Consider the following 25,938-nt stretch of genomic DNA (forward strand, 5'->3'; position numbering starts at 1 on the left):
ACCACCAATTTTCATGTCATCTGCAAATCTACTAATTATATCTTCTACGTTCACATCCAAGTCATTAATGTATATAACAAACAGCAAGGGTGCTAGCACCGATCGCTGTGGTACATCACTGGTCACAGTTTCCAATCACAAAAGCAGCCCTCCACCATCATCCTTTGCCTCCTATTAACAAGCCAGTTTTGGATCCAATTTGCCAAGTCGCCTTCGATCTCATGGGCTCTAATCTTTTGGACCAGCCTTCCATGTGGGATCTTGTCAAAGGCCCGACTGAAGTCCATATAAACCACATCAACTGCGCTACCCTCATTAATATATTTAATTTCCTTTTTCAAAAAACTCGATTAAATTTGACAGGATCTTCCACCAACAAATCCGTGCTGACTCTCCCTGATCAATCTCTCCCTTTCCAAGTGTTCATTAATCCTGTCCCTCAGACCTTTTTGCAATAGTTTCCCTCCCACTGACGTTAGAGTAACTGGTCTGTGAATTCCTGGCTTATCCCTGTTGCCTTTCTTGAATAACGGTACCACGTTAGCTATCCTCCTGTCGCCTGGCACTTCACCTGTGGCCAGTGAAGATTTAAATATCTCTGTTAGGGCCCCTGCAATCTCCTCCCCTGTCTCCCATAGGCTGTTACCAACCTTGCTCAGGTTACATCTCTGTTGTCACAGAATTAAAAAAAACTGGAAATACTCAGGAGGTCAGGCAGCACCTGTGGAGAGAGGAACAGTGACCATTTCGGGTCACTGTCCTTCCTGATGCCTTCCTGTTTTTTTAAATTTCTGCGGTATTTTTGCATCTCTGGTGGTTTAGTTACAGGAAGGAGTCTAACAACACCAGGTTAAAGTCCAACGGGTTTATTCGGTAGCAAATACCATAAGCTTTCGGAGCGCTGCTCCTTTATTAGGTGAGTGGGAGATCTGCTCATACACAGCAAACAGGGCATATAAAGACACAAACTCAATTTACAGAATAATGAATAACGTTGAGAATAATGTTTAGTTACAGGGTTAGTAATCCAGAGAATTGAAGTTCAACATTAGAATAAAAGATTGTTTTCTGTGAAAGTGATCACAAAGTTGTTGCATCCCGTTTAAAAAATTGTTGAGTTGTTGTAAAATCCCATTAGAATCTCTCAGTGGCACCCTTATCACAAGAATGGATAAAATATATGTCTTAAGAAAAGAAGCAAAACTCCTTCATTTTTGACAAACTGATTCTCCAGGAGAGCTCACCCATGTTGGAAAGGGGATACTCATCCAACAATCGTGAATCATGCGACTGAAAAAACAGCTGTATTTTTATGTGTATTTGTGTGTGAAAGAAGTGTGCGTGCGCACACACACACACACGTCTTTGTGAGCCATTTGTTGTGGTACAGAAAGCCTGCAGATGGCAGTATTGGGCTATCGGTACAACATCCCAGATTGTCGAAGCGAGGAGGGGGATGATAAAAGGCCATCTGGCCCATTGATGCACGTCCCATTGGTACACGCAGTCTCCCGCCATGGCCCCATGTTGCTGCTCATAGATTATTCCAAGTATCTTTCAATCTTTTTGAGTAAAGACATTCTCCTCATATCTCTTACTTTTAATTTCTCATTTATTTTCTCTGGCTCCTACCACTGCTGCCTGACTTTGAAGTAATAATCTGGGGTGACGCAATCTGTTTCACTTGGTATTTTGCTGAGCTGGGTGAGCTTCTCCCCCCCCCCCCCCCCCCCCCACCCCACCCTTTCCTTAACCCTCCACCTAACTGGGCTGTGGAGTTTCGCTCCCAGGTAAACCAAACAAGTTTCGACAGGCTCCAGGAGGAGATTAGTGGGGGCGGGGGCGGGGGGGGGTTGGTGGGGGGGGGGGGGGGGGGGGGGGGAGGTGGGGGCGCTCTGTCGGAAATCCAGAACCCTCTCCAGTTACACCGGAGTGGCTGTGCCTTTTATCAGTTCATCTTGTTAGTCCAGTGGTGGAATTACACTTTCGAGTGACGATTCAGGAGGTTTCCTGTCGAGCTCCAGGTCAGGGGAGCGAACCATTGAACGGAAACCGTGGAGTGAAGGTTCGTGTTTATCGGGGTTTGGTAAGTTATTGGGAGATTTACGGCAGATCCGCTGCAGCCGCCTTCCGTACCCGGCAGTGTTCCTCTCCCGCAGGGGTGCCTGCAGTTACAGGCGAAGCGTGCATGAGACATTACATAGGATATACGGCACAGAAACAGGCCATTCAGCCCATCCACTTCATGCTGGCGTTAATGCTCCATTCAAACCTCCTCCCATCTTTCCTAAATCTACGGTGGTAACCTTCTATTCCCTTCTCCCTCGAATGCTTGCCGAGCTTCCCCTTAAATATATCTACACTGTTCGCTTTGACCATTCCTCCAGCCGGCAAGTTCCACATGTGAGAATCGTAGCCTCTTGCAGCACAGAAAGAGGCCATTTGGCCCACTGAGCCTGCGCTGGCTCTTTGAAGGAGGCATCCAATTAGTCTGATTTCCCTGCCCTCTAACCCCCAGTATTTTTCTCACATCAGCCTCCTGAATTTTCCTCTCTGAGTAATGTTGTGGGTAGTGTAATTTAGAGGCTGTTGTGTTCATGTTCCGGCAATCGAATTGTAATGGGTGAACCCGGTATCCCACCTGTTCACTTTTATCCATCTTTTGGATGCGGGCGTCACTGGCAAAGCCTGTGCTTATTGCCCATCCCTAAATGGGCAAGAAGGATGTTCCTGGTGGTGGGGGTGTCCAAACCAAGGGTCACAGTCCGAGGATACAGGGTGGACTGTTTAGGACTGAGATGAGGAGACATTTCTTCACCCAGAGAGTGGTGAGCCTGTGGAATTCGCTACCACAGAAAGTAGTTGAGGCCAAAACATTGTACGTTTTCAAGAGGTTAGCACTGCTGCCTCACAGCGCCAGGGACCCAGGTTCAGTTCTGGCCTTGGATCACTGTCTGTGTGGAGTTTGCACATTCTCCCCGTGTCTGCGTGGGTTTCCTCCGGGTGCTCCGGTTTCCTCCCACACTCCAAAGAGGTGCGGATTAGGTTGATTGGCCATGCTAAATTGCCCCTTAGTGTCAGGGGGACTGGCTAGGGTAAATGCATGGGGTTATGGGGATTGGGCTTGCAGGCTGGATGGGCCGAATGGCCTCCTCCTGCACTGCAGGGATTCTACGAAGAGGCAATTAGATGTCGCACTTGGGGCGAAGGGGATCAAAGGATATGGGAGGAAGGGGGATCAGGCTATTGAGTTGATTAGCCATGATCATAATGAATGGCGGAGCAGGCTCAAAGGGTCGAATGGCCTCCTCCTGCTCCTGTTTTCCATGCATTGAGTGTCTTGCTGGATGACTTCTGAGGGCAATGGTCCGGTACTGAGTCTCAAGAAGGCCAAAGTGGGCAAAGACTTCAGCTGTCCTTGAAAGGACATCAGTAAACTGACAACAGGAGAGAATGACCATGAGGGTTCAGACGCATTGTTCAGGGAAAGGGGCTTTCCAGGTGGCAGGATCCTATGTGGCTCAGCTGATACACTCTCCATGCCCTCTGAAATTGTTATTCACCCCTGTGGGAATAGTGCTAACCATGAGGACTGTTCACTTAACGGAGCCCAGCACCATCATCCCGGGGGCAAGCCATGAACCTAGAAACAAGTAAGTTTCATTGTGTATACCAGGGAATCAATCGATAGCTGTTGCAATAGCTTCATGGCACCTCCGCTAAACATGCCAGGAAAGATCCCAGATTCAACTGTGTGGAGGCAGCTGAACTCAGCTGGAGAGCTCCAACCCCACTCAACGCACTCGAGGAGAGAATCCGTACCTCAGAACCATCCAGTGATCTCCCCAGCACTGCTCGGAGTGCACCACAATTGGATTTGACTGTGATGGCCTTCACAGTTGACCATCTCTCCCTCCCCCCACCCAGCTCCAGGAAGGGTGACCAGGGTGTGGTACCAGAGGGCTGATTGCACTGCCAGAATCTAATGATCATTGGGGGGGTAAAATCTGGGTGGAGTGGTCTGTGCAGGAGTGGAAAACAAAGCTCTGGGTTCTAACTCATTCCGCAGTGTGACACAAAGCCACTTTGCCACCTTGTCGTGCTGTTAAATCTGTAAGTCTCCTTACAGTATGAAGAAAAATCAAAGCAAGTTTTAATAGCTGACAGATGTGCTGTCATAACTGGTGCTGGTGAATTACGGAGCCTTGACACAGCCGCTAAGTTTTATTGTTAAAGCAGACTTTTGATACATTCAAGCTTTAGCGTGACTGCGGGTCACGAATGGGTGATTAACTCTTTGCAGCGAGCAACTCCTCTGCTGCTAGAGCCGTGTCGTGGCTATTGGGACCTGAGCCCCGCATCCGGGGTTAACCCTTTCAGCGATGCCTTCTCTCCGATGAGGCATTAAGTCGAGGCCCCAGCTGCTTCTCAGGTGACCATAAGACACAGGAGCAGAATTAGGCCACTCGGCCCATCGAGTCTGCTCCGCCATTCAATCATGGCTGATATTTTTCTCATCCCCGTTCTCCTGCCTTTTCCCCATAACCCCTGATCCCCTTATTAACAAGAACCTATCTTATCTCCGTCTTAAAGACAATAAGACGGTGACCGTGGATGATTCCACTGCACCGCTTTGAAGGAGAGCAGGGGATTTCTCCCTGGGGTCTTGGCCAATATTTAATGCTTTAAGTCAACATCACTAATGCTTTGTCTGTATAGCGCACAAGAAACTGTACTTTTCACTGTATACCAATACATGTGACAATAATAAATCAAATCAAAAGAGACAGATTATCTAGTCATGAGCTCATTGCTGTTTGTGGGATCTTGTGCATAAATTGGCTGCCACATCTCCTACATTACACCATTGACAACACTTGAAAAAGCACTCCCTGACTGTGAAACGCTTTGGGCTGCCAAGAGGTTGTGAATGCAATGCAAGCTTTCAAATTCACAGATATACAGAACTAGCCAAGCAGCACAAGATGTTCAGAACTGACAATATTACTCACTGATATATAGAAAAATCCAAGTAATTCTATTAAATGTGCTTCCTGAGACAAATTCATAAATGCAAACTCGTCTCTGTTTGTTCTTCACCGTGGAGAGCAGAAAGGCCCAGGTCCCTTTCAGGTTGTCTCTGATGGACCAGGTACCTCTGGGTTTGGTGATGTGACAGTCGGCCTAGGGCTTCCCCGCCATCGTCCATTGATGCTCCTCCTGCAGGGTGATGTATGTTTGGCCGCAATTCTGCTGCTGTTTATTCATCTTAGGGCGGTACATTGGTTAAGCACTGCTGCCTCACAGCGCCAGGGACCCGGGTTCGATCCCCGGCTCGGGTCACTGTCTGTGCGGAGTCTGCACATTCTTCCCATGTCTACGTGGGTTTCCTCCGGGTGCTCCAGTTTCCTCCCACAGTCTGAAAGACGTGCTGGTTAGGTGCATTGGCTGTGCTAGATTCTCAGTGTACACAAACAGACGCTGGAGTGTGGCGATTAGGGGATTTTCACAGTAACTTCATTGCAGTGTTAATGTAAGGCTACTTGTGACACAGATTTTTAAAAAATCTCCCCGAAGTGGTTGGCCCATTCACTGGCAGATCCCCTCATGGCTTAGTTGGTTGTCCATGTGTGGCCGCAATGTAATAAGCTGGGACTCAACGTGTGATCAAGAGAACTATCGCCGCTCGAGCAGGGAAGGCTAAGAGGAGATTCAGTGGAGGTTTTATAGAATAATTGAGAAGAAGAGGAAAAGACCATTTCCTTTGATGATGAACTGTGATTAATTTAACCTGCTAACTGAATGAGGAGAGAGGTTAGAAACATCTATGGACAGATCGCAGTTGAAGGCAGTCAGAAGTAACATCATAGAACCTTACAGCACAGAAGGAGGCCATTCATCCCACTGAGTTTCTGTTGGCTCTTTGAAAGCATTCTTCAGTTTAGTCCCACACCTCTGCATTTCCTCTTAACTCTGCAAATTAGTCCTCTTCTGGGGGAGACGGTGCAGTGGTCATGTCACTGGTAATCCAGAGGCCGAGACTAATTCTTTGGAGGACATGGGTTCAAATGTTATCGCGGTTGCTGGTGGAATTTTTTGTTTAAGATCTGGAATTGAAAGCTAGTCTTGGAAATGGTGACCATGAAGCTATCATCGCTTGTCATAAAAAAAACCCATCTGGTTCAGAGCAGAAAGTCTGCCCTACCTCAGGGTGGCACCGTGGTTAGCACTGCTGCCTCACAGCACCAGGGACCTGCGTTCGATTCCCGGTTTGGCTCACTGTCTGTGTGGAGTCTGCACATTCTCCCCGTGTCTGCGTGGGTTTCCTCCAGGTGCTCTGGTTTCCTCCTCCAGTCCAGAGATGTGCAGCTTAGGTTGATTGGATCTGCTAAATTGACCCCAGTGTCAAGGGGATTAGCAGGGTAAATATGTAGGGTTACGGGGATAGGGCCTGGGCGGGATTGTTGTTGGTGCAGACTCGATGGGCCAAATGGCCTCCTTCTGTACTGTAGGGATTCTATGGATTCTACCTGTGACACCAGGTCCACCAGGCAATGTGACTGACTCTTCACCGCCCTCTGAAATAGCCCAGTAGGCCGGTCCAGGTCAATTGGGAATGGAAATACTGACTGCCAACAACACCCACATCCCATGAAAGAATAAATAAAAGAAATACATGTCCAGTTACCATTTGAAAGTCCTGATATAATCTGATCCCACCACACTTTCCGGTGTTCCAAACCTCAGGGAATGTGTAACAAACCTTCTGTGTTCTGCATTCAAGCGGTGGCTGGATATAGCGCTTGGAGCAAATGGGATCAAAGGTTATGGGGAAAAAGCAGGATTAGGCTGTTGAGTTGGATGATCAGCCATGATCGTGATGAATTTGGGATTGATACAGGGCCATGGGGAGACAATGGAACAGGCTCGAAGGGCCAAATGGCCTCCTCCTGCTCCTATCTTCTATGTTTCTGTGTGTGAAAAAACCTCTCCCCATTGCTCCTCTAATATTTTAGCCAGTTATTTTAACTTTGAGATCCCTGGTTAAAGCTTGAAGCTTTTTAACTTAATGGGTGATTGCTTTTTAAAGTTTATTTATTGGTGTCGTAAGTGGGCTTACATTAACACTGCAGTGAAGTTACTGTGAAAATCCCTTAGTCGCCACACTCCGGCGCCTGTTCGGGCACATCGAGGGAGAATTTAGCACGGCCAATGCGCCGAACCAGCATCTCTTTCAGAACGTGGGAGGAAACCGGAGCACCCTGAGGAAACCCACGCAGACACGGGGAGAATGTGCAAACTCCACACAGACAGTGACCCAAGCTGGGAATTGAACTTGGGTCTCTGGCGCTGTGTGGCAGCAGTGCCACCATGCTACCCAAGGCAAATTGAATAAATCCTCAAGGCAATGGGATTACTTTTGGATTGATACAAAGTTATGGGGAGAGAGGTGAGCATGGGGGTTAATTCTGGATTAATATGGGCTGTGGGGAAAAAGTGGGGCAGTGGGATTCATTTTGAATTAATAGAGGGATGGGGGAGAGAAATGGACATTGGGGTTAGTTTGGGATTGATACAGGGCTATGGGGAGAGAGTGGGGCAGTGGGATTAGTTTGGGATTGATACAGGGCTATGGGAGAGAGTGGGGCAGTGGGGTTAGTTTGGGATTGATACAGGGCTATGGGGAGAGAGTGGGGCAGTGTGTTTAGTTTGGGATTGATCCAGAGCTATGGGGAGACAGTGGGGCAGTGGGATTAGTTTGGGATTGATACAGGGCTATAGGGAGAGTGGGGCAGTGGGGTTAGTTTGCGATTGATACAGGGCTATGGTAAGAGAGTGGGGCAGTGGGATTAGTTTGGAATTTATACAGGGCTATTGAGAGAAATTGGGGCAGTGGGATTAGTTTGGGATTTAGACAGGGCCACAGGGAGAGTTGTGCATGGGTATTAGTTGTGGATTAATACGAGGTTGTGGAGAGAGAGGTGTGCAGGGGGATTAGTTTGGGATTGAAACATGGCTATAAGGAGAGAGGTAGGTAGTAGGATTAGTTTTAATTAGATTTATTATTGTCACATATACTGGTGTAGTGAAAAGTATTGTTTCTTGCGCGCTATACAGACAAAGCATACCGTACATAGAGAAGGAAAGGAGAGGGTGCAGAATGTAGTGTTACAGTCATAGCTAGGGTGTAGAGAAAGATCAACGTAACATAAGGTATGGCCATTCAAAAGTCTGATGGCAGCAGGGAAGAAGCTGTTCTTGAGTTGGTTGGTATGTGACCTCAGACTTTTGTATCTTTTTCCTGATGGAAGAAGGTGGAAGAGAGAATGTCCAGTGTGCGTGGGGTCTTTGACTATGCTGGCTGTTTTTCAGTTGACACGGTGAGATGGGAACCTCTAAGTGTAGACCTCTATGTTTCTATCGAAGGAACCTATTTGATTTCTAAAGTAAGCGATTGAGGAGGGTAAACTTGAAATGAATCTTTGGAAACACCATCTGAGCTCCCCATTGTGGGATTCAAAGATGCATTGAGGAATCCCCTTCAGAGGTTCCCAGGTAAGGTCTTCACAGCAATTGCCCAGAAGTTCAAACTTCCCCTGAACAAATATCCTCCATTGGGAACTATCTTAAAAAGTGATTTAAATTGTGAACTTTGAATGGTTCTGATGGGTTACACCAATAGTTACCCAGAAAACAGTTATGATTAAAACCACTTCTAACTTCTGGGTAACCAAGACCCAAGGCATGACAACCCCCTACCCCCTCTCCATCTCCCTGTAAGCCATACTCCACCTGACCTCTGATTCCCTTCATCCCCAAATCATGGAGAGATGATGGCCTAGTGGTATTATCGCCAGACTATTAATCCAGAAACTCAACTAATGTTCTTGGGACCAAGGTTTGAATCCCGCCACGGCCGATGGTGGGATTTGAATTCAATAAAAAAAATCTGGACTTAAAAATTTACTGATGACCATGAAACCATTGTTGATTGTCATAAAAACCCATCTGGTTCACTAATGTCCTTTTGGGAAGGAAATCTGCCGTCTTTACCCGGTCTGGCCTACATGTGACCCTAGAGCCACAGCAATGTGGTTGACTCTCAACTGCCGTCCAAGGGCAGTTAGGGATGGGCAATAAATGCTGGCCCAGCCAGCGACACCCATGTCCCACGAATGATTAAAAAAACAATGCCCCAAATCCTGATCACTTCCTGGCCCAGACACAATGGCCTCTTCTGTGCCCTAACTTTTCTGTGGTACCTTGGATACTTAGCTTCTCCCTGGCCTATAAAGAAGCTTTAAACTTCAGTGGGACCTTTAACTTACCTGATTTACGGTAGCTCGTGCCTCCTTCACTTTGACTCTCTGTTTCCATTGATTTCTTTTTAGGAAATAACATTTGGGGATACGATGTCTGATTAAGTTGGAACTTGAATGTAACATGCTTGGGAGGAAGAGGTGACCTTATACCTATGTTTCCCAATGCACTCCACAACTGGAGCCTCCTCACTTCATGTCTTGGTTTGCTGTAGATCCATTAGATTAATGAATCGAGTTCAGTTGCTGAATCAGCAACTCATGCGACTTCGGGATGGTGGAAGGTGAACTTGACGGATACTGTTCTTTTTAAGATTTATATTTTACTGCTAATTGTTTCCCATCACTGGTTTTATCCAGACGGTGCTCGTCAGTAAATAATTTTACCACTGCATAGTTTACTGGACCACTTCAGTTAAGAATTAACCACACAGTGTGGTACTGGAGTCATGTATGGGGCAGACCGAGTGAGGAAAATAGGTCTCTTTCCTGAAAGTCATTATTAAACTATTGAACTTTAATGACCATCTGGTTGTTTTTACTGTCATCTTGTTTGTTGGCTCAAGCCCGTTGATTACATCAGTTGTTGATTCCACTTTCCCAACTTCTACCATAACCATTATAGTATCATATCCAAAGGCTGAGCGCAGGGCATTAAGAGGAAGTGTTGGGGATCAGGTCAGAAACTCCAAGGTATATTACTAAGTTAGCCTAGACCCTAACTTTTCTTGACTTTGGCTTTAATACAAGTATAAGGTGTTCCGCTCCAGCTGTGATTCTATTGACCCACTAGAAAGCTTTTATTAAAACAAACTTTATTTAGCAACACAATTAAAATATAACAAAGAATTAGCATAACTTTTACCAATTGGAATACTTAAACATGACAAGGTATGATTCTTAATTGCTGCTTGTTCTATTAGTTCCGATTTAAACAATATCCCCATAGACATAAATTCCTCTTAAGAATTAGTTAGCAAGACACACAGACTTACATGAATTCCCAGTCCGCCAGTCTTGTAACCCCTTTGGACAAGATACTGAGAGACACCTGTAAACCTAGCACCACCCACACACATGATTTACTTGTCAATCAACCTAATCAAATCCTACTCTGAAAACCCCAGGGGGCAACCCTAACATAACAATAATTCATTAACCCAGATTAAAACACTCCAATAATTAGCAGCAATTAACCTTCTGCAGTATAAATAGGAGGACAGCCAGCTGTAGACAATTTGGCATTGTTAAACGGAGTAGAAGTATAAACACAACCTTCATCAGAAACATGACATAAAATACATTCCTTAAAGGCACAGTATCGTCACACCGAACAAATGTTAGTGCTTTATAAAATAATCAATGACATAGTGGGCTAAAGGACTCCTGTTCTGTAATCCTCTTTGGATTTTTGATGGGGGAGGGTCTCCTTTCCATTTGGAGCATTGCCCGTTTCAATGGCATTACAATAAGCACACCTTCCAGTAATGTAGCGCCTTTAACATAGCCCCTGGATGCTTCACTGGAACATTATCAAACAAAGTTTTAACACTGAGCCACACAAGGAGAGATTTGGACAGGTGCTCAAAGAGGTAGGTTATAAGGAGTGTCCTGAAGGCTGAAAGGTCGAGAGGTTAGGGGAGTGGAGGGTGGAGGCAGTTGAAGGCACAGCCAGTAATGGTGGAGCGCTCAAAACGAGGAGGTTCAAAGGACCAGAATTAGATGAGTGCAAATGCTGTAAGCTTTAAAGTGCAGCTAAATTGTCCCGTTTCAGGTCGGTGTATGATGGAGAGGAACATTGGCGCTTCATGGAGAAGCTGGAGGCTCGGATCAGGAACCATGACCGGGAGATTGAGAAAATGTGCAACTTCCATTTCCAGGGATTTGTTGACTCCATCACAGAGTTGCTGAAAGTGCGGGGAGAAGCACAGAAGCTGAAGGTAAGTCACGCGCTCCCTGTCTCATCTTGTCACAGCGCTGCCACACTCTGAAACGGTTACTGCCAATACCGGGAGCCTCCCCAAGTCTAAGCCGTGTTGGTGGGGCCAAGGGATGAAATGACTGTGAGCCCCGTCCTGTTCTTTCCCGTTGCCGTCACAGAGTGGTGAGGATGTGGAGCCTGCTGCCACACTGATGCACACAAGAGGGTGAAGGAAATAGAGGGACATTGTGACTGGGTACAAATAGGTGATTGGAAGAGGAGGAGGCTCACTGAAATACAAACAGCAGCACAGACCCATTCATAAAGCAGAATACAGCTGGAAATCTGAAATAACAACAGAAAATGCTGGAAATGCTCAGACTTAATGTTTTAGGTCAGTGAACTTTCATCATAACTGGGCAAAGTTGAAGATGTAATAGGTCCTGAACAGTGGGTGGGTAGAGCAAGGACAAAACGAAGGCCTGTGATAGCACAGATAATTGGGCTAAATGACCTGATTTTATTTCACATGCCAATGTAATTTTGAGCAGAAATAATTGATACAAGGAGATAACTGATTCTTAAAAATGTGATGCTTTGGTCAATTAACACTTCTTTATTCATTCGTGGGACATGGGCGTCGCTGGCTGGGCCAGCATTTATTGCCCATCCCTAGTTGCCCTCGGAGGGCAGTTGAGAGTCAACTACATTGCTGTGGCTCTGGAGTCACATGTAGGCCAGACCAGGTAAGGACGGCAGATTTCCTTCCCTAAAGGACAGTAGTGAACCAAATGGGTTTTTCTGACAATCCACAATGGTCATCAGTAGATTTTTTAAATTCCTGATATGTTTTATTGAATTCAAATTCCACCATTTGCCATGATGGGATTCAAACCTGGGTCCCCAGAACATGAGATGAATTTCTGGATTAATAGTCTAGTGATAATACCACGAGGCCATCACTTCCGCAACAGGTAACAGTGAAGTTTCCTTTTACCCTTGGGTCACTCACTCCACTTAGTGATGGAAAAAATGTTTTATGTCGCGTTCACTTTGTTCAGGTTTTAAGATGTGACGATCACCTGAACTTGGGCTAACTCTTTAATTCATTGCCTGCTGTTCCTCTATCAATCCCAGACTAATTCCCAGGCCCACCTCTCTCCCCACAGCCCTGTCTTATCTAAAACTATCCCACTGTTCACTCTCTCCCCAGAGCCCATGTTAATCCAAAATTAATGTGTTTCTGGTTTAAAATGTCGCAGCTCTGCTGGCATAATGTACCAAAGCCAAGTAGCAGCGTGTATTCATCCTGATGATCCTCACTGTTTTAGCACCAATTATTTTTAACTTACTAATTTTTTGAATTTTTCAAAAGGAGATGCTTTATTTTCTATTTCAGATTCAAGTGACAGACACCAACAACAAGCTGCAGGAATCGGGGAGGGAGGTGAGTACTTCTCCAATATCTTGTCTCATCTCTTCCCATGCTGTTCCTACCTTCAGGCAGTCTACTATATTTCCAAATTACTTGATTTGGTGGTAATAGAGGGGGACTTTTGAGGGCGGTACCATTTGAGGATGGTAGTAGTAGGGACTTTAACTTTCCCAATATTGACTGGGACAGCCATAGTATTAGAGGGTTGGATGGAGAGAAATTTGTTGGGTGTATTCAGGAGGAATTTCTCATTCAGTATGAGGATGGACCGACTAAGAGGGGGCAAAACCTGACCTCCTCTTGGGAAATAAGGAAGGGTAGGCGACAGAAGTGTTAGTGAGGGATCACTTTGGGACCAGTGACCATATTTCCATTAGTTTTAAGATAGTTATGGAGAATGATAGGTCTGGCCCAAAAGTTAAAATTCTAAATTGGGGCAAGGCCAATTTTGATGGTGTTAGACAGGAACTTTCTAAAGTTGATTGGGGGAGATTGCTGGCAGGCATAGGGACGGCTAGTAAGTGGGAGGCTTTCAGAAGTGTGTTAACCAGGGTTCAGGGTAAGCACATTCCTCTTAGAGTGAAGGGAAAGGCTGGTAGAAGTCAGGAACCCTGGATGACTCGGAATATTGAGGCCCTGGACAGGAAGAAAAAGGAGGCATATGACATGCATAGGCAGCTGGGATCCTTGAAGAGTATAGAGGGTGTCGGAGTAGGGTTAAGAGAGAAATCAGGATGGCAAAAGGGAGACATGAGATTGCTTTGACAAATAAGGCAAAGGAGAATCCAAAGAGCATACATAAAGGGCAAAAGAATACCTAGGGAGAGAATAGGGACTCTTAAAGATCAAGAAGGTCATCTGTGTGCGGATCCACAAGAGATGGGTGAGATCTTAAATTAATATTTCTCATCAATATTTACTGTTGAGAAAGGTATGAATGTTAGGGAAGTTGGGGAAAAATAGTGATGTCTTGATGAGCATATGTATTACAGAGAAGGAGGTGGTGGAAGTCTTGAAGTGAACCAAAGTAGATACGTCCCGGGGACCTGATGAAATGTATCCCAGGACATTATGGGAGGCTAGGGAGGGAATTGCGATTCCTCTAGCAGAGATATGAATCATCGACAGCCACAGGTGAGGTGCCTGAAGATTGGAGGGTGGCAAATGTTGTGCCTTTGTTTAAGAAGGGCTGCAGGGAAAAGCTTGGGAACTACAGGCCGGTGATCCTAACGTCTGTGTTGGGTAAGTTGTTCGAAGGTATTTTGAGAGACAGGATCTACAGGCATTTAGAGAGGCAAGGACTGATTAGGGACAGTCAGCATGGCTTTGTGAGTGGAAAATCATGTCTCACAAATTTAATTGATTTTTTTTTGAAGGGGTAACCAAGAAGGTAGATGAGGGCAGTGCAGTTGATGTTGTCTACATGGACTTTAGCAAGGCCTTTGACAGGGTACCGCATGGTAGGTTGTTGCATAAGGTTAAATCCCACAGGATCCAAGGTGAGGTAGCCAATTGGATACAAAATTGGCTTGATGACAGAAGTTGTTGTCGAGGGTTGTTTTTCAAACTGGAGACCTGTGACCAGCGGTGTACCTCAGGGATTGGTGCTGGGTCCACTGTTATTTGTCATTTATATTAATGATTTGGATGAGAATTTAGCAGGCATGGTTAGTCAGTTTGCAGATGACACCAAGATTGGTGGCATAGTGGACAGGGAAGAAGGTTCACTGGGTTGCGACGGGATCTTGATCAATTGGGCCAGTGGGCTGATGAATGGCAAATGAAGTTTAATTTAGATAAATGTGAGGCAATGCATTTTGGAAGATCGAACCAGGGTAGGACTTACTCAGTTAATGGTAGGGAATTGGGGAGAGCTATAGAACAAAGGCGTACAGGTTCATAGCTCCTTGAAAGTGGAGTCAGGTGGACGGAGTGGTGAAGAAGGCATTCGGCATCCTTGCTTTCATTGGTCAGAGCATTGAATACAGGAGTTGGGCCAGCTTGTTGAAGTTGTACAAGACATTAATAAGGCCACAGTTAGAATACTGTGTACAATTCTGGTCACCTTATTATAGAAAGGATATTATTAAACTAGAAAGAGCGCAGAAAAGATTTTCCAGGATGCTACTGGGACTTGATGGTTTGAGTTATAAGGAGAAGCTGGATAGACTGGGATTTTTTTCCCTGGAGCGTAGGAGGCTGAGGGGTGATCTTATAGAGGTCTATAAAATAATGAGGGGTATAGATCAGTTAGATAGCCAACGTCTTTTCCCAAAGGTAGGGGAGTCTAAAACTAGAGGGCATATGTTTAAGGTGAGAAGGGAGCAAAAAGTGTCCAGAGGGGCAATTTGTTCACACAGAGGGTGGTGAGTGTCTGGAACAAGCTGCCAGAGGTATAGTAGAGGCAGGTACAGTTTTGTCTTTTAAAAAGCGTTTAGATAGTTACATGGGTGAGATGGGTATCGAGGGATATGGGCCAAATGCGGGCAATTGGGATTAGCTTAGTGGTAAAAACTGGGCGGCATGGACAAGTTGGGCCGAAGGGCCTGTTCCCATGCTGTAAACCTGTATGATTCTATGATTGCCTGTGAAACACTTTGGGCTACCCTAAGATTGTTAAAGATGCAATATAAACGCCTGTTCAGTTTACACAAGCCTACTATTTTTTTTGCTACTGTAAATGTTTTTTAAAATCATCAACCAGCTGCCTTGTGTTGAGCTCCCAGCTTACCCCAGTTACCACATTTCGCTATTATATGGAAATGTACTCAAAGAAAAGGTCAAAACCTTACAGCGTGGAAACAGGCCCTTCGGCTCAACTTGTCCATGCAGCCCTTTTTTTAAAGCCCCTAAGCCAGTTCCAATTGCTCGCATTTGGCCCATATCCCTCTATACCCATCTTATCCATGTAACTGTCTAAATGTTTTTTAAACAACAAAATTGTACCCGCCTCTACTACACCCCTGGCAGCTCGTTCCAGACACTCTCCAGCCTCTGAGTGAAAATAATTTCCCCTCTGGACCCTTGGATGACGTACTGAGCTAAAAGGAGTTGAATCTGTGAGATTAAGAATAAACTGTGACTGCTTGGCTAGCGAACACGTCAAAACCGACTGACTGGATTGTGAAAATTTAGTCATTAAATTTGTCTCTTTTCACCATTTGATACAGTTAGTTACCGAAATGGAAGAACTGAGGAAATGTCGCTCACAGCAAAGGAACATAGCAGCCACAGTGGACCAACTGACGCTGTGTTTACCAGGTACGATACAATTATGGGAGGCGAGGTTTCTGCTGGAGATAATGGGTTTGGTGCTGATTGTCATGTCTCGAATTAGTATAGTTTTGAACCAGTGAAATATGAAGAGAGAAAACAGACAATTTGAAGCAGGGTGGGTGGAATTCATCAACGTAGAAATGTAGAGCAATGGGAAAGACCATTGCCTGTCTCCAAGTGAATGGTTACCACCTGGCAGTTTCCGTATCCCAAAATATCAGCGCACACATCCAGTCTTCCAGGTAGCTATTGATTCAGCCTCCAGCTGTCTCCCTCTGACAGTCCCATTCCAGGAGAGAATCATTCTTCCTTGGATATGGAAGCGGTGCATTGAATACAGGAGTTGGGCCAGCTTGTTGAAGTTGTACAAGACATTAATAAGGCCACACTTAGAATACTGTGTACAATTACGATATTGAAAAGACAATTGGACAGGTACACGGAAAGGAAAATTGTACCCGCCTCTACTACTGCCTCTGGCAGCTTGTTCCAGACACTCACCACCCTCTGTGTGAAAAAATTGCCCCTCTGGACCCTTTTTGCTCCCTTCTCACCTTAAACCTATGTCCTCTAGTTTTAGACTCCCCTACCTTTGGGAAAAGATATCTAGCTGATCTACGCCCCTCATTGTTTTATAGACCTCTATAAGATCACCCCTCAGCCTCCTACGCTCCAGGGAAAAAAATCTCAGTCTATCCAGCTTCTCCTTATAACTCAAACCATCAAGTCCCAGTAGCATCCTGGAAAATCTTTTCTGCACTCTTTCTCGTTTAATAATATCCTTTCTATAATAAGGTGACCAGAATTGTACACAGAGGATTGGAGGTTGGCAGATATCTTTAAGATAATTCTCAAAAAGACGCCAGAGGGCAGAAGAAATCTTTACTAAGCTAGCTACAGCTCGGAATGCACTGCCTGAAAGGACAGTGGAAGCTGATTCATTGGTAACTTTCAAGAGGGAATTACAAGTATAATTAAAATGGAAAAATCTGCAGGGCAAGAGTAGGCAAGTGGGGCTAATTGGATTGCCCTTTCAGAGAGAGCATGATGGGCCAAATAACCACCTTCATAGAATCCATAGAATCCCAACAGCACAGAAGGAGGCCATTCGGTCCATTGAGTCTGCACCGATCACATGCCCTATTCCTGTAACCACACGTATTTACCCTGCTAATCCCCTGACACTAGGGTCAATTTATCATGGCCAATCAACCTAATCCACACATCTTTGGACTGTGGGAGGAAACCGGAGCACCCGGAGGAAGCCCACGCAGACACGGGGAGAATGTGCAAACTCTACACTGACAGTGACCCGAGGCCAGAATTGAACCCGGGTCCCTGATGCTGTGAGGCAGCAGTGCTAACCACCGTGCCGCTCACCTTCTGTGCTCTATGATGCTATGATTGTGAGCTTAATGCAGGAGACCTGCAATGTCTGAAAAGAAAAGATGGATTACTTTGGGAAGTCATCGAGTCATAGAGATATATACAGCAGGGAAACAGGCCTTTCGGCCCAACTTATCTATGCCGACCAAGGTTCCTAAACTGAACTAGTCCCATTTGCCTGCGTTTGGCCTATATCCCTCTAAACTTTTCCTTTCCGTGTACCTGTCCAATTGTCTTTTCAATGTCGTAACTGTACCCGTCTCTACCACCTCCTCTGGCAGCTCATTCCATATACGCACACACTCTGTGTGAAAAAGTTACCCCTCAGGTCCCTTTTAAATCTTTCCCCTCTCACCTTAAACCTATGCCCTCTAGTTTTGGACTCCCCTACCCTGGGGAATAAACCTTGTCTATTCACCTTATCTATGCCCCTCATGATTTTATAAGCCTCTATACGGTCACTCCTCATCCTCCAATGCCCCAGGAAAAAAAAGTCTCGGCCTATCCAACCTCTTCTTGTAATGCAAACCTTCCACTCCTGTAACATTTTTGCACCCTTTCCAGTTTAATAACATCCTTCCTATAGCAGGGCGACCAGAATTTTATGCAGTGCTGCAAATGTGGCCTTAACGTCTTGTACATTTGTGATATAATGTCCAACTCCTGCACTCAATGATCTGACGCCATCTTCACCACCCTGCCTGCCTGTGACTCCACTTTCAAGGAACTATGTACCTCCACCTATAGGTCTCTCTGTTCAGTAACATCATAAGAAGTTTAACAACACCAGGTTAAAGTCCAACAGGTTTATTTGGTAGCAAAAGCCACACAAGCTTTCGGAGCTCCAAGCCCCTTCTTCAGGTGAGGGTTTAACTCACCTGAAGAAGGGGCTTGGAGCTCCGAAAGCTTGTGTGGCTTTTGCCAACAAATAAACCTGTTGGACTTTAACCTGGTGTTGTTAAACTTCTTACTGTGTTTACCCCAGTCCAACGCCGGCATCTCCACATTCAGTAACATCCCCAGGGCTCGACCATTAACTGTGTAAGTCCTGCCCTGGTTTGTCTTACCAAAATGCAACACCTCACGTTTATCTGAATTAAACTCCATCTGCCATTCCTTGGCAACAGCACAGTTTTTTATACCCCGTGTTTGCTTTAGAGTCGTAAAACCTCATTAAAACGAAGGCATCTTTTGAAGTGAAACTAAAATGTGGAGGCTTTGGAGAGGGTACAGAAAAGATTTACCAAGATGTTGCCTGGGATGGAGGGCATTAGCTATGAGGAGAGGTCGGAGAAACTTGGTTCTTTCTCACTGGAGCGACGGAGGTTGAGGGGAGACCTGATAGAAGTCTACAAGATTATGAGAGGCATGGACAGAGTGGATAGTCAGAAGCTTTTTCCAAGGGTGGAAGAGTCAATTACTAGGGGGCACAGGTTTAAGGTGCGAGGGGCAAGGCTTAAAGGAGATGTATGAGGCAGATTTTTTACACAGCGGATACGATAGTGACTTTTAAGGGGCGTCTGGACAACTATATGAATAGAATGGGAATAGAGGGATATGGTGCCCGGAAGGTTAGGGGGTTTTAGTTCAGTTGGGCAGCATGGTTGGTGCAGGCTTGGAGGGCTGAAGGGCCTGTTCCTGTGCCGTAATTTTCTTTGTTCTTTAAACCTGCAGAAATATAAATTAAACCTTAGCCTCAAGCTAAAACTTAAACTTAGACCATATCTTATTTCTAATACCCACAAACAAAAATATAACTTCCTTAAGTATTTCTATTTCGTAACAATGGTCATAGAGTCATAGAGGTTTACAGCATGGAAACAGGCCCTTCGGCCCAACTTGTCCATGCCGCCCTTTTTTTTTAAAACCCATAAACTAATCCCAATTGCCCGCATTTGGCCCATATCCCTCTATACCCATCGTACCCATGTAACTATCTAAATGCTTTTTAAAAGATAAAATTGTACCCACCTCTACTACTACCTCTGGCAGCTTGTTCCAGACACTCACCACCCTCTGTGTGAAAAAATTGCCCCTCTGGACACTTTTGTATCTCTCCCCTCTCACCTTAAACATATGCCCTCTTGTTTTAGACTCTGCTACCTTTAGGAAAAGATATTGACTATCTACCTTGTCTATGCCCCTCATTATTTTATAGACCTCTATAAGATCACCCCTCAGCCTTCTCCGTTCCAGAGAAAAAAGTCCCAGTCTATCCAGCCTCTCCTTATAACTCAATCCATCAAGTCCCGGTAGCATCCTAGTAAATCTTTTCTGCACTTTTTCTAGTTTAATAATCTTTCTATAATAGGGTGACCAGAACTGTACACAGTATTCCAAGTGTAGCCTCACCAATGTCTTGCACAACTTCAACAAGACGTCCCAACTTTTGACCAATGAAACCAAGCATGCTGAATGCCTTCTTCACCACTCTGTCCACCTGTGACTCCACTTTCAAGGAGCTATGAACATATACCCCTAGATCTCTTTGTTCTGTAACTCTTCCCAATGCCCTACCATTAACTAACTCCTGCCCTGGTTCATTTTACCAAAATACATCACCTCGCATTTATCTAAATTAAACTCCATCTGTCATTCGACAGCCCATTGGCCCAATTGATCAAGATTCCATTGCAATCCGAGATAACCTTCTTCACTGTTCACGATGCCACCAATCTTGCTGGTCACAGGTCTCCAGTTTGAAAAACAACCCTCTACAACCACCCTCTGGTTTTTGTCATCAAGCCAATTTTGTATCCATTTTGCTACCTCACCCTGGATCCCATGAGATTTAACCTTATGCAACAAGCTCCCATGTGGTACCTTGTCAAAGGCCTTGCTAAAGTCCATGTAGACAACATCAACTGCACTGTCCTCATCTACCTTCTTGGTTACCCCTTCAAAAAACTCAATCAAATTTGTGAGACATGATTTTCCACTCACAAAGCCATGCTGACTGTCCCTAATCAGTCCTTGCATCTCTAAATGCCTGTATACCCTGTCTCTCAAAATACCTTCCACCAACTTACCCACCACAGATGTGAGACTCACTGGCCTGTAGTTCCCAGTCTTTTCCCTGCAGCCCTTTTTAAACAAAGGCACAACATTTGCCACCCTCCAATCTTCAGGCACCTCACCTGTGAATATCGATGATTCAAATATCTCGGCTAGGGGACCCGCAATTTCCCCCCTAGCCTCCCACAATGTCCTGGGATACACTTCATCAGGTCCCAGGGATTTATCTACCTTGATGCGCTTTAAGACTTCCAGCACCTCCTTCTCTGTATTTTGTACACTCCTCAAGACATCACTATTTATTTCCCCAAGTTCTCTAACATCCATGCTTTTCTCAACAGTAAATACTGATGAGAAATATTCATTTAGGATCTCACCCATCTCTTGTGGATCCGCACATACATGACCTTGTTGATCTTTAAGAGGCCCTACTCTCTCCCTGGTTACTCTTTTGGCCTTTATGTATTTGTAGAAGCTCTTTGGATTCTCCTTTGCCTTATCTACCAAAACAATCTCGTGTCCCCTTTTTGCCTTCCTGACTTCATAGAATCATAGAAACCCTACAGTGCAGAAAGAGGCCATTTGGTCCATCGAGTCTGCACCGACCACAATCCCACCCAGGCCCTACTCCCTTATCCCTACATATTTACCCGCTAATCCCTCTAAACTACGCATCTCAGGACACCAAGGGGCAATTTTAGCATGGCCAATCAACCTAACTCGCATATCTTTGGACTTCTCTCTTAACTCTACTTCTACACCACCTATACTCTTCAAGGGATTCACTTGATCCCAGCTACCTATGCATGTCATGTGCATCCTCCTTCTTTTTGACCAGGGCCTCAATATCCCGAGTCATCCAGGGTTCCCTATTTCTGCCAGCCTTGCCCTTCACTCTAAGAGGAATGTGTTTACCCTGAACCCTGGTTAACACATTTTTGGAAGCCTCCCACTTACCAGACGTCCCTTTGCTTTCCCACAGACTCCCCCAATTAACTTCTGAAAGTTCCTGTCTGATACCATCAAAATTGGCCTTGCCCCAATTTAGAATTTTAACTTTTGGGCCAAACCTATTATTCTCCAGAGCTGTCTTAAAACTAATAGAATTATGGTCACTGGTCCCAAAGTGAACCCTCACTAATACTTCTGTCACCTGCCCTTCCTTATTTTCCAAGTGGAGGTCAAGTTTTGCCCCCTCTCTAGTCGGGCCATCCACGTACTGAATGAGAAATTCCTCCTGAATACACTCAACAAATTTCTCTCCATCCAACCCTCTAATACTATGGCTGTCCCAGTCAATGTTGGGAAAGTTAAAGTCTCCGACTATTACCACCCTATTTTTCTTGGAGCTATCTGTAATCTCCTTACATATTTGCTCCTCAATTTCCCACTAACTATTTGGGGGCCTATCGTACAACCCTATCAAAGTGATTTCCCCCTTCTTATTTCTCAGTTCTACCCACATGGACTCAGTGAGTGAACCCTCAGATATATCCCCTCTCAGTACTGCCATGATTTTTTCCCTAATCAAAAGTGCAACTCCCCCTCCTCTCTGACCTTCTGTTCTATCTTTCCTATAGCATCTGTACCCTGGAACATTGAGCTGCCAGTCCTGTCCCTCGCTTAGCCATGTTTCAGTAATTGCTATAATATCCCAGTCCCACATACCCAACAATGCCCCGAGTTCATCTGCCTTGCCCGTCAGGCCTCTTGCATAGAAATAAATGCAGTTTAATCTGGACTTTCCTTGCTCTCTGTCTTGCTTCTGTCTGATCTGTCTGGTACTAGGATTACTGACACTGCCTTTACTAATTAATGTGCTCTCTTTAACTTCTGTGCTGTCCTCAACCTTCTCTTCTGTCTCCCTACTGCTTTGGATCCCACCTCCCTGCTAAACTAGTTTAAACCTCCTAAGTGGTTCTCGCAAATCTCCTCGCCAGGATGTTAGTCCCCCTCCAGTTCAGGTGTCATCGGTCCCTCTTGAGCAGGTCACCCCTTCCCCAGAAAAGATCCCAATGATCCAAAAATCTAAATCCCTGCCCCCTGCACCAGCTCTCAAGCCACGCATTTATCTGCCTAATCCTCCTATTCCTATTCTCACTAGCACATGTCACCGGCAGTAGTCCAGAAATTACTACCTTCGAGGTCCTGCACTTTAGCCTTCTGCCTAACTCTCTATATTCACACTTCATACCTCATCCCTTTTCCTACCTATGTCGTTAAGACCAATATATGTACAATGACTTCTGGCTGTTCATCCTCCCCCTTAAGAATGTCCTAAAACCGCTCAGAGACGTCTTGACCCTGGCACCAGGGAGGCAACACACCATCCTGGAGTCTCAATCGCGGCCACAGAAACGCCTGTCTGTGCCTCTAACTAGCGAGTCCCCTATTACTACTGCTCGCTTGCTCTTTGCCCGACCCTGGTTTACAGCAGAACCAGGTGTGGTGTCACAGGCCTGGTTGCTGCTGGTATTTTCCCCTGACAGTCTATCCCCCTCAACATTCTCTGCAGTGACTGTGCGCTGCTGCCGTGCTGTGACTGTGCGCTGCTGCCGTGCTGTGACTGTGCGCTGCTGCCGTGCTGTGACTGTGCGCCGCTGCCGCGCTGCGACTGTGCGCCGCTGCCGTGCTGTGACTGTGCGCCGCTGCCGTGCTGCAACTGTGCGCTGCTGCCGTGCTGTGACTGTGCGCTGCTGCCGTGCTGTGACTGTGCGCCGCTGCCGCGCTGCGACTGTGCGCCGCTGCCGTGCTGTGACTGTGCGCCGCTGCCGCGCCGTGACTGTGCGCCGCTGCCGCGCCGTGACTGTGCGCTGCTGCCGCGCTGCAACTGTGCGCTGCTGCCGCGCTGCGACTGTGCGCCGCTGCCGTGCTGTGACTGTGCGCCGCTGCCGCGCCGTGACTGTGCGCCGCTGCCGCGCCGTGACTGTGCGCCGCTGCCGCGCCGTGACTGTGCGCCGCTGCCGCGCCGTGACTGTGCGCTGCTGCCGCGCTGCAACTGTGCGCTGCTGCCGCGCTGCAACTGTGCGCTGCTGCCGCGCTGCAACTGTGCGCTGCTGCCGCGCTGCGACTGTGCGCTGCTGCCGTGCTGTGACTGTGCGCTGCTGCCGTGCTGTGACTGTGCGCTGCTGCCGCGCTGCAACTGTGCGCTGCTGCCGCGCTCCAACTGTGCGCTGCTGCCGCGCTGCAACTGTGCGCTGCTGCCGCGCTGCGACTGTGCGCTGCTGCCGCGCTGCAACTGTGCGCTGCTGCCGTGCTGTGACTGTGCGCCGCTGCCGTGCTGTGACTGTGCGCCGCTGCCGTGCTGTGACTGTGCGCCGCTGCCGTGCTGTGACTGCACTGCAAAAATGAATTCAAACTCCACCAGCTGTGGTGGTGGGATTTGAACCCACATCATTAGGCTGGGCATCTGAATTACCAGTCCAGTGACATTACCACTGCACCACCATCTCCCAGTGTTCCACCGCTTGCCCATCAGGACCATCACAGTGACTGTGTGGCACTCATCACCAAACCTTATCTTGGTCTGACACCAATCCTCCCCAACACTTCTGTACTTTATCCTCTTTTCACCTTGCTTCGCCCCTCTCTCTTTTCATTCAAGATGATCATTCTGAACTGCTCTCCTAAGCATGATAAATATTTTCTCTGAGATATCCTCACTCTTTCCTCCCTCAGCATCTGCACTTGGTGACTTCTGATTTCAACAACCATCTCAACTCGTCACGCCCTCTCTCCTCTGAGTTCAGTGCCCTCTTATCTCTCCTAAATCCTTCCCTCCATATAAACTCCCAAAACTATATTCATGGCAGCTCCTTTGTCCTTGTCATCTCATGTGGACTTGCTCGTCCCATCATTTCAATCACAGATAAGGCAATCTCTAATCACAGCTCTGACGAAGGGTCGTCCAGACTCGAAACATTGACTCTATTCTCTCTGCCTCGTCCCTTGATAGAGTCAGTAGGTATATTTAACATTGCCAATCTTACTTTAATATTGCCAGTCTCACTTTTGTATATTGGCTGCCACAGGGGTGGCACAGTGGCTCCAGGGACCCGGGTTCGATTCCCGGCTTGGGTCGCTGTCTGTGGGGAGTTTGCATGTTATCCCCGTGTCTGCGTGGGTTTCCTCCGGGTGCTCCAGTTTTCTCCCACAGTCCAAAGATGTGCAGGTTAGGTGGATTGGCCATGCTAAATTATCCCTTAGTGTCCTAAAATGTGTAGATTACTTGGAATTAGCCATGGTAAATGTGTGGGGTTACAGGGACAGGGCGGGGGAAGGGGCCTTGGTAAGATACTCTGGAAGAGTCGGTGCAGACTCCCTTTGCACTGTAGGGATTCTATTCTCAGGAAGTCTTCTGTGGCCTGGCTGCACACAAAACGTTTCCCTCAGTGCTTCTACTCTAGCCCTCAGTACCTCTTCCCCAGGCCTCGCCTTCCGCCTTTGCTCCCGGGTCTTGCCTCGCCTTGCCTCCTGCCCATTTCTAATCCTCAGCTCTGGGGTCTGCTGTTGTTCTGCTTCTGGACTTCCACTGACGTCCTGGGCTCCATCTAATGGTAGAAGCTGGTTAGTGCAGGTGTCTCTGGAGCTTCAGCTGGTAACTGCACTGAGCAATGTCTGCCACCAGATGGAACCTGGTCAGTCTCCAGTGCTGCGCAGGTATCTGTTTGCTGAGGTGTATTTTCACTTAAAGGGCCTGATTTTACCATTTTCATTCTAAGTGCTGAATCTGGGCGCAATTCACATCCGACTTGGAAATCTGCTTTCAGGCGCCCCCTTACGCACTTAGCCTGAAAAAATATCGCGGGTCTGAATTGCGCTGCAGGTGGGGCTTAGCGCGCCTGAAACGATCGGAGCTCTGACCTGCGCATGCGCAGTTAGAAAAAAATTTGAAAAAGTGCCCCCCTGTCACATCGCTCCCGGGAGCGAAAAGTGGGAGCGATGGCCCCCACAGACATCACTGTCCCCCTTATCTACACCCCCCCCCTCCCACCCACCCACCGATCGCCTGCAGAGTGGCAGTGGACCCCCCCTCCCTTCACAAGAGATCCATTTGCCCCCCCCCCCCCCCAAACCAGTGAGTGATTCCTCCCCCCCCCCCCGCCGCCCCCTGAACGTACCTCTTCTGGAGCACCCGAAACAGACTTTTATTCAGCAGGTCCATTTCGGCGCGATTCCGGATTGGGGAACGCTGTGGTAAAGGGAGAAATGCGGATAAAGTTGGGCGGGCAGTTCATTAATTCAATTTAAATGCATGCAAATACATTTAAATCGTCGTTGCGCCCGTTTCGGGCGTGAATCAGATCGTGGCCATTCCCGGGCCTCGGTAAAGTGGCCATCTGCGCGGACGCGGGCGCGGATCGCGTTAATGGCCTCACGCCCGACTTTACCACGTTTTCGCGCCCGGCAATGGTGAAATCAGACCCAAAGTCTCAATTCTCAAGAACGCAACCACAACTTTAAATGAGGACTTACTGAACTGCATTATTGATTTACTGTTTCCACATCCAGGTAATAGGGACCAGGGGAGTGACTGGCTGGGGCCCGGGGGAGAGGCTGGCTGTGTTTCACTGGAGAAACTTGCT

The 25,938-nt window shown here is 46.8% G+C and overlaps 1 protein-coding gene across 2 annotated transcripts in view; it reads left to right on the top strand.

Annotated features, from left to right (window-relative positions):
- The window catches only part of exoc6b (exocyst complex component 6B), a 631,370-nt gene that overhangs the window by 77,967 nt on the left and 527,465 nt on the right, over positions 1-25,938 (top strand). For both annotated transcript variants that reach the window (XM_078224516.1, XM_078224517.1), the window contains exons 2-4: positions 11,095-11,260; positions 12,641-12,688; positions 15,847-15,937. In XM_078224516.1, coding sequence (XP_078080642.1) covers positions 11,095-11,260; positions 12,641-12,688; positions 15,847-15,937 — 305 coding nt within the window. The remainder of the gene's footprint in view (positions 1-11,094; positions 11,261-12,640; positions 12,689-15,846; positions 15,938-25,938) is intronic.

This window comes from Mustelus asterias, chromosome 1, assembly GCF_964213995.1.
Source record: "Mustelus asterias chromosome 1, sMusAst1.hap1.1, whole genome shotgun sequence".
NCBI lineage: Eukaryota > Metazoa > Chordata > Chondrichthyes > Carcharhiniformes > Triakidae > Mustelus > Mustelus asterias.